This window comes from Anticarsia gemmatalis, chromosome 8 (assembly GCF_050436995.1).
Source record: "Anticarsia gemmatalis isolate Benzon Research Colony breed Stoneville strain chromosome 8, ilAntGemm2 primary, whole genome shotgun sequence".
Taxonomy (NCBI): domain Eukaryota; kingdom Metazoa; phylum Arthropoda; class Insecta; order Lepidoptera; family Erebidae; genus Anticarsia; species Anticarsia gemmatalis.
The window spans coordinates 1038655-1048389 of NC_134752.1; the positions used below are offsets into that span (position 1 = coordinate 1038655).

Consider the following 9735-nt stretch of genomic DNA (forward strand, 5'->3'; position numbering starts at 1 on the left):
GAATGGCCCTTCGGATTGGTCTGTCCGCATACAAAGGGTCTTAAAATTGTACCTAAAATAACATATAAAATGTAACTATAACGTAGTTTACCTAATTTTTTGAAACATTTAAGACGTCTGGCAGAAGTAATGGCCCCGGGAAACGGTCTGGCAATAGTCAATTTTAATTCTACATAATATCATTAAAAACATATCTGAAAACCAACTTTGCTACTATGACGTAGGTTGGGTCGTTTTTTACGCACCTTCACTCCGCGCTACCTCAGAAACGGCCCCGCTTTCAAGGTAGTGGATGTGCATACCTCTTAACAGACCCTTTATACTAACAATCCTCAAAATTTCAGCTTTGCTAAAATGACGTAGGTCTGGCAGCTCTGGGATCTTGGTTCATTAAGAACAGCCTTAAGTAGAATGGAGAAACTGCATCATGAGAAATTGGTCACAAATTAGTAATTACTTAATAAAAGGTAAATTGGTGGTCTACCAATGGTCGAATGCAGAAAATCATAATATTTTAGTTGTTTTTGCTATGATAAAGACAAGAGATAAAAACAGTGGAATACTTAAATGTTACTGGAAACATCTACACTCCCTTAGTCTAAAATATTAAAAGAAAGATAAATAAAAGCTTAGTCAAATGTACAACTTTATTTAACTTTAAACCACACATTTTGCAGCTTTAATAATCTTTTCCGCTGCCTTCTCTGCTACAGCTACGATCGGGGCAAATGTAGCCCCACTTACAATATCAGGTATGACACTTGCATCCACCACTCGCAGTTTATGAACTCCTTTAACATATAAATCTGTATCAACCACCGTTCCCATAGCATTAGTACCTACATACCTACCATGACCCGTCATTAAACATAAAGAATAACACCTCCAAAACTCACGAGAATATTTTTCAAATTGATCGCATTTTTTCGTAGGTAACATAAATTCTAGGCCCATTTCTTTAAAGTAAGGCGTTGATACTACTTTCATGTAGTGTTGAATGGCTTTGACCAAAGATTCCATATCTCTATCGTTTGAGAAGTAGCCTGTTTTGATGAAAGGCGGGTCTTCTGGGTTTGTGCTTCTCAAAGTTATGTCTCCACTAGATTTGACGTCCAGAGTACAAAGCATTACTGTTAGTATCTGTGTACCATTAGCTCTATTGTAAAAATTATCACATATTTCACTGCTTAGTCCTTGCGTAAATCCACATAGAGATAGAAAAAAGTTATGATCATCTATTATATAGTTTAGTGTTTCATAAAACGGTCGACTAGTTGCATTATCAAGAGTCGCGTATCCTGCCAACATAGGGGACACGAATTTATGAGCATTGAACGGTTCTGGCTTAGCTGTTTTATTAGTTTTAAAGACTAATAGAGCACCGACCATGTTTTTAAGGTTTTTTCCTACAGGAAGATCAGCAAGACAGGGTATATTATACTTTTCTAGTTCCTTTTCAGGGCCGATTCCTGACAACATCAATAATTGTGGAGATTTGATAGGACCAGCGCTGATAATGACTTCTTTTTTAGCCCTTACAGTGATTTTCTTTCCCTTTTTAAGAAATTCGACTCCCACAGCCTTTTTATGTTTATTAAAGATTATTCTAGTAGCCAAACTTTCGTAAGAAATATGTATCTTTGGATTGTTTTTGATTGGTCTTACGTAAGAATAAGCAGCACCGACTCTGATCCCACTGTCTATGAGGTACAAACCTCGTGAATACCCTAGAAGACCATTTCCAATATTATCCAGAGGTACTGGTTGACCAGCAAGTTCAAAGCCTTTCAGATACTCATTACATATTCCTTGATTAGTATCACCAGTAGCATTTACTTTGCCTTTAAGACCATGGTACTCTTTATACGTGGAATTGAGAATGACAGGATCTTTAAGGCATTCGCTCATTTTGAAGTATTTGTCCATATTTTCCCATTTCCAAGATTCGTCGTCTGTAGCCTCGTACCATTTTTCGTAGTCTGAGGGATTTCCTTTGGCATAGATTAGGTAGCCGGTAGATCCTGCTCCTCCTAGAGCCTTGGGGACCAGCATTCCGCTGGACTGGTGGCATTTACCCAAGTAACCGTCTGGTACGGACGTATAGTTCCAATCCACACGAGTGTTCTTTATATATGTCACCATGGCTGGATACTGAAAGGTAAATAAATAATACATTTCTAACTTTCTAACCAAAGAAATATTTCTTACCTATAAAATTCTTTGGAACCTAATTTATTGGTGGAAGCTTGAAACCCAACAGACCAATGAATTTTTGAAGTCATGTGTGTATTTACAGTAATTATTTTATCAGTCGGTCTAACGGTGAAGGGAAGCATTGGAATGAAGCTTTTTAAACAGGCTTTGCCCCTCCTTCATACAGGGCGAAAACGATGTCAGCGGCGTTAAAAATATTATTTTAAACAAGACCTATGAACTCCCACTACATCACTCAGATAGATAATTTTCTTGTACTTCATACTCACATACGTCTCCAAAAAGGGCACTACACCAGCTTCAATTATGAGTACTGAATAGCCAGCTTCCACCAACCTGGCCGTGACCACACACCCTGCAGTACCGCCACCTACCACCACGTAATCATAACAATTTCCATCTGAAACAAAAAGGCTTGGCATTAGACCCTGAATCTACACGATATGTCCATCAGTCTAGCCTTTATTCCAACTATGTTGGAGTCGGCTTTCAGTCTTTTAAAGCAACTCAACACCAGTATTTCACATGGAATGATTGCCTATCGGACCTCCTCGACCTGGGACTTAACACGATACCCCTCGGCAAGACTGGTTGACAGACTGTCAAGCTTCTGACTACTGTTAACGACTGTAAAAGATCTTTGAAAATGACAGCCGGGATCCACAATTTAACGTGCCTTCCGAAATCTGAGGAACTCGATATGCATAATATCATGACCCATCTACAGAGCTATTTGGAGAAACGCAGCTTAACCTGAAAGATCGGTCCGCGCGGCTGTTGTTAGTAAGCCACGAGGGCCTTTAGATATGCAGTAATATGCACAATAGATTATTAATTTATTATTTGTGTTTTTAGTCTTTAAAAAAAGTATAACTTTACTTAAAGCAACCCTCGAAATCGAATCCATGACTTCAGCGCGCAGTCGTGGCAATATAACTACCTTAACCACTACACCACGATAGTCGTCTTCTAACTAAATATATGTTATCGAACTTACCTGCCACATCGGCATCGGATGGAAAGAACTTAGCATTCGGGTTCAACAATGCAAGGATACTCAGAGCTCCTTGCAACGTCTTGATTTTTGATATCACGGAGGCTGTTGCCATCGTAATAATTTAGCTGATAACAAAAAATAGAATAGTTATAGCTGAGTATGGACCTCCCACGCAAGTTGTAATATATCATCACGCTACGACCAAAAGGAGCGGAGTAGCAACGAGAAATGTTGACCCGCGCAGCTTCGCTTGCGTCACATAAGAGAGAATGTGTCATAATTTTCCCCGTTTTTGTAACATTTTTTACTGGTACTCTGCTCCTATTGGTCGTAGCAATTTTGCTACGACCAATAGGAGCAGAGTACCAAATAAATATTATTTTTTTTTTAATCGAACCAGTAGCTCCTGAGATTAGCGCGTTCTAACAAACAAACTCTTCAGCTTTATAATATTAGTATAGATGATCACTTTCTTGTTCTAACGAAGGAGGAAAACATTGTAATGCCTACACACATATTCTGGTCGACCATAATCACTGAGCAGCAATGTATTAATTGTCACTAATACATTGCTGCTTTGACGAAACGTGTAAATCATTATAATCTCTGAGAGTAAGCAATGTACAGCATAGTGGCTTTCGAATAGTTGTCAACTGAAATACCCGATATCCTGCCTGCTCACCCAAACTATATTTTACAAAAAGGAATAAAATTTCGATTGTTTTTCAAGAAACATATATAATAACGAATTTAAATACGTAAATACTTCATGAAATAAATAATTAGAATTAAACTCACTAGTCTACTTACGTATATATTCGCTTAGCCTTTGTTCCAAACTATGTTGGAGTCGGCTTCCAGTCTCACCGGATGCAGCTGGATACCAGTGTTTTACATGGAGCGACTGCCTATCTGACCTCCACAACCCAATTACTTGGGTATTAACACGATACCCTTCGGTAAGACTGGTTGTCAGACTTTCAAGCTTCTGACTACTGTTAACGACTGTCAAAGATCTTCGAAAATGACAGCCGGGACCCACAATTTAACGTGCCTTCCGAAACACGGAGGAACTCGATATGTATAAGATGGTCACCCATCCACGGAACAACCTCGGCAAGCGTAGCTTAACCTCAGAGATCGATCCGTGCGGCTGTTGTAAACTAAGCCACGAGCTCCTCACTCTCACTAGTCTACTTACGTGAAACTCCAAATTATTAGTTAAGACTTCTTTTAATAGAAACTTATTTAAAATGTCTTGATAACAATTAATTAATAGAAATGATAAGAACAATGCAAAAACAACGTAATAAGTATATCTAAGTAATTTACATGTAGTAATAGAAAACTATACAGTGCGTTGTTTTTGTCGCTATTTGAGAAATGGGTGGTGAAAAAAACCTTCATAAGAGAAGATTTTTATGTAAAAAAAATTGGCACCAGTTTGACAGATTATAAATAAGATTGAAATAATCTGACTGTTGGTAGTGTAACCGAACGCTGACCACGAGGTTTCGAGTTTGATTCCGGGGTCGGGCATAGTTGTTTGTAATAAGTATTCTAATATTTCGGAATGAACCCCGAAGTTTGGTAGTTCGATGCCCGGTTAACGATACTAGGCTTGCCTCTATTACTTGGGTCTAAGTCCACTTAGGCGCAAGTGGATAACTGCTGGAGCAGTCAGCCGCGCGGTTAACCAACTGCGCGTAAGGTGACTTACGATTTAAATCCTACCTTGATAAGACTTTAGTAATAGATAGACTCAGGTTTTTTTGTTGCTATTACTAATGTTTGTTATTCTCTGTTGAAGTGTAAGAAAAAACTGCGAAACGTGGCCCGTATATTTCAACACTACCTACAGTAGTTATATACTACTCATTAAGAGTATAATACATGTGTATGACTTTTCGAATCTTTGTGTATAAAAGTCGTGCGATGTCACCGGATACATATCAATCGAAATCAGCGTCGCTAGATATGTCGCTGGAATCATTTTGTGAGACATTTGTCCCGTATTTTATACATAACTAAAGACTCAAAAAAAGAAATCTTTACACTATTCTTCCCACAATGTCACGCCTGTTTTAACATAGAAAAAGGCTTATATAGAAACACATTGAGCTTAGAATCTTATAGACGCGCGAGGGAAATCGCGACCCACTTACTTAACACTACATAAACTTAAAGAAACTGTAATGTAAAGGTACTTTGTTAGTCATAAGCGATAGCGGAAATTACTTAACTTCTTATTCTTATCATATGGTTTGTGGTCAACCTAATGTCAAAGTTGTTCAAGCGACTACGCCGCCCGAAGGCCATTGACGTGACTTCACGACTGTTACCTTAATTGACAATAACTGTGACCGATTTTTAGCGTGCCCTCTGAAGCACGGAAACGCTCAGTACATATACCACTATGCGATCATCCATCTATGGACCGCGCTAAGGTTGTACTCATTTGTGATTCTTGAAGCCAAAGAGATTTTATTACAAGTTCATACATACTATAATGCGAAAAGACTTTTTCTCCGACTTAATATGTCTCATTCCACTCCGTCTATCAACAAAACAGGAGCCTTACGCCTCGTTCCCTCACGTCCCATTACCATACTCCACTCAGTTACAGCCCTTATTATAAGATTACTTGAACGAAGCAAACGATATCTTACAACTAGGCACCGCACAGTGGAATTATACAGTAAATTAATTAGAGTTTTAGTACATTATAACGCTAGAAACTTAGTTGTATTTGCCAGAATATATTTTGCTAAGATATTAGGTGCCTTTTACATAGGACAAACAATATTAATGGCGAAATGTGGATGTATTTTGTACATCTCTACCTAACCCTTCGGATATAACAGGCGTGATATTATGTCTGTGTACCTATACAATGTATAATATACAAGACTTTACACATACCCATAGACTAAAACTAACTATAATTTCTAAATCCCGACTAATAGAGTCTATTCACAATATTTAAATTACCTATCTCCATAACTCATGAAACACACAATATAAATTTGAAATGGCCACCGCATTCGCTGCAACTCTGACCAAGATAAATGAGCATATCGTTGCGCATAAAAATGTAAATCAGAACATTGCAACAGCCACATTCAGTAACCACGATTTATTATACGAGGAGAATTGTATATGTACTCGTATTTTTAAGGAAATAAAGCATTTTATATAAAGAAGAAAGTCTTCCAACTATGTTAAAGTCGGCTTCCAGTCTCACCGGATGCAACTGAATACCAGAGTTTTACATGGAGCGACTGTCTATCTGACCTCTGCAACCCAGTTACCTGGGATAACACGATATCCTTCGGTAAGACGGGTTGTCAGACTTTCAAGCTTCTGACTACTGTTAACGACTGTCAAAGATCTTCGAAAATGACAGCCGGGACCCACAATTTAACGTGTCTTACGAAACACGGAGGAACTCGATCGATATGTATGAGATGGTCACCCATTCACAAATCAACCTCGGCAAGCATAGATTAACCTCAGAGATCCATCCGCGCGGCTGTTGTTAACTAAGCCGCGAGCTCCTCCTTTGCGTACACATAATAATATGAAAACTAAAGTCCTGCACAGTTTTCTGGTTTCATTGAAACTGGCCGCCAAATATCGGCCATGGGGAACATTAATATTATTTTACAGTTTCAAGGTAAATAATATGTGAACAAGTACTACATAAACTACGCTCTGATAACCGCCACTTTACTTCTATGACTAGATACTTATCATTGAAACGTTAGTTACGACTATCTCTCACAAATAGTGTAGCGCAATTCTCTACAGTCCGTACTAACGAGTATCAAGAATTTGACATCTACACTAATCTACACTAATATTATAAAGCTGACGAGTTTGTTTGTTTGAACGCGCTAATCTCAGGAACTACTGGTCCAATTTGAAAAATTCTTTCAGTGTTATATAGTCCATTTATTGAGGAAGGCCACCAATAGGAGCAGAGTACCAATAGAAATGTTACAAAAACGGTGGAAATTTTTGACCCATTCTCTCTTATGTGACGCAAGCAAAGTTGCGCGGGTCAGCTAGTTTAAAATGTACTGCACGATTATTTCCCACGACCGTCGTTGGAGGCGCTGATTACGTTTTCGTACGAAATATCTCGATAGATAGCCGGTTGATGTTACTCGATAGTAATAGAGAATCGCGTTTATTGTTTATTGTATTTCAATGCAAATTCATGATGATTTTAGAAAAAATATTTCATTCAAGTGCTTTTTATCAAATACTAGCTGACCCGACAGACTTCGTCCTGTCAAAAAAATTTGTAAATGTTTTTTTGCCTACGTATTTAAAAAAAATCTCCTGAACAGAACCTTCACCCTGGTGATAGGACGTTGTGAATAAAAAATAATTAAATACAACATAATATATATAAGGATTTAAAAGTAAGTAATCGCTTTATTGTTAATCATGTGAATCATAATTATTATTATTATCATTGTAGTGCTTTGTGGTATACGATGTTTTTTGTTTAATTACCAGGCGCATAGATAAACAAATCTGATGGTTTTCCAACACGGGAACAGGCAACATACAATTGACCATGTGAGAAACATGGGTTTTCTAGATTAATACCACAAACACTTAATGATTGCCCCTGGGACTTGTTTATAGTCATAGCAAAAGCAAGCCGCACCGGAAACTGTAGTCGTTTAAACTCAAATGGCACATCAGTCGGAATCATTGGGATGCGCGGTATGAGAACATCTTCTCCTTCATACTTTCCTTTGAGTATAGTTGCTTCTATCACATTGTTTAGTAATTTTTTTATCGCTAACCGTGTACCGTTGCAAAGACGCGGTTGGTTGATATTTCGCAACATTATAACCACCGATCCAACCTTTAATTGAAGATTGTGAGGTGGCAATCCTGGCAAATCCAGCGAGTTTAAAAATTCCGGTGGATAGTTGACTACATCATCTTGATTAGTAGCCGAATCAACTGATTTATATATCCTCAATTCGCCTTTAATTTGTTCTTGAATTTTGAAATTTAATTCATTTACATCTATGTTTTTTGCAGCCAGTATAGCTCGTTCGCTCAACCAATCATAGTTTCTGTTATTTTGAGAAACATCTGGAAACACCTTTTGAATAAGTTCATCTTTTGATTGAGTTAACTGACAAAAACTTTGAGGAAAGTTAATGCAGCCAGTCAACATGTCTATAGGAAATTTGCCATTACCAATGTCAATGAGTTGTTTAGAGAATATGTTTCCAGATTGGTCATTTTGCAACTCGACGCGCATATTCTTGCTTAAATGTAGTACTTTAACATGTTTCCACAAATTGGAGGACTTTAGACATGCATTGAGTTCATCAGCTGGCGTTGATCGTGGAATCACTGGCAATGTTTGACGAAAATCTCCTGCTAAAAAAATCATTGCACCACCAAATCGGTTATTATTGCTCCGTAGATCTTTTAAGGTTCTGTCTAAAGCCTCCAAAGATTTTTTATGTGCCATCGTGCATTCATCCCAAACAATCAATTTACATTGCTGCAAAACCTTTGCCATTGCAGAGTTCTTCGAATCGTTGCAGGTTGGAGTTTCATTGCTTTGCATATTTAATGGCAATTTCAGTGCTGAATGGGCTGTTCGACCACCTTCAAGCAAAGTTGCTGCGATTCCCGACGAAGCGAGTGCAAGTGCAATTTTATTTTGTGAGCGAATTGTTTCTAATATTAATGAAATCAAAAAAGTTTTTCCTGTACCACCAGGTGCATCTAAGAAGTAAATCCCTCCAGTTTCATTATTTGTTACTTTCATAAGAGTTTCAAATACATACTTCTGTTGTTCATTTAACAGTGGAAGATTTGTTTGAATTAATTCTTTCAAAGCGTTGAGATCATACAGTTTTTCTCGATGCAACTCTTGGTTAAAAGCATCATGCATTGGACGATTGGGCGCGGTCAGGCCTAATTGAATTAATAGTTTGTTTGACATTATCAAGCACATGTCCTCAATTGAAATCAATGCTTCATTGTAAATTTCTTCACTGATTTGTATATTTGGATTTCCCATTCTATTCCGTATTTGATACAAAATATCATCACACATATAATCTTTGTACTTGATCCACAAATCAATTGGGTTTGATGGGAAGCATGTAGATATGATTATAGAAAACAATGTTCGTATTTGATGAGCGTGTGATGATATTACAGCATCATTGAGAGTTTGATCCCAATGAGCGTCATTTTCAAGCAATTGCAAACGTTGACAGGCTTCTCTGTAGGATCCGCACAATTCACCATCAACAGTTCGTAACTGTTGGAATGATGTTGGGCCACGTACATTGACTAATAGCAGTCGTAAATAAAAACATTCATCATTGCTTGGATGTACTGAATAAATCCGGCCAATCGCATCGGTGGAATATACATCTGTATATCCTGGATCTGGTTTTCCTTGTTTCCGTCGTATAAATCTCCTTGAGGATTGATTCCAGGTATAATATTTTTGCATTTCAGAATATAGC

The 9735-nt window shown here is 37.7% G+C and overlaps 1 protein-coding gene across 1 annotated transcript; it reads right to left on the reverse strand.

The window, feature by feature from the left end:
- Positions 1-624: 624 nt before the first annotated feature.
- LOC142975049 (ecdysone oxidase-like) lies at positions 625-4413 on the reverse strand. Its single transcript, XM_076117694.1, has 4 exons — positions 4022-4413; positions 3212-3336; positions 2484-2614; positions 625-2151 (listed from the first exon to the last, which is right to left on the reverse strand). The coding sequence occupies exons 2-4, from the start codon at positions 3321-3323 to the stop codon at positions 658-660; spliced, it is 1737 nt and encodes a 578-aa protein (XP_075973809.1). The 5' UTR covers positions 3324-3336; positions 4022-4413; the 3' UTR covers positions 625-657.
- Between the last annotated feature and the right edge of the window lie 5322 nt (positions 4414-9735).

What these genes read in the sequence shown, in the direction of transcription:
- LOC142975049 (XM_076117694.1), bottom strand. Translation starts at nt 3,323, where the DNA reads ATGGCAACAGCCTCCGTGATATCAAAAATCAAGACGTTGCAAGGAGCT. An exon ending in ATCCGATGCCGATGTGGCAG is followed by an intron (nt 2,615 to 3,211) that starts GTAAGTTCGATA and finishes TTTTTGTTTCAG; the next exon opens with ATGGAAATTGTTATGATTAC. An exon ending in TGCCCTTTTTGGAGACGTAT is followed by an intron (nt 2,152 to 2,483) that starts GTGAGTATGAAG and finishes TTTACCTTTCAG; the next exon opens with TATCCAGCCATGGTGACATA.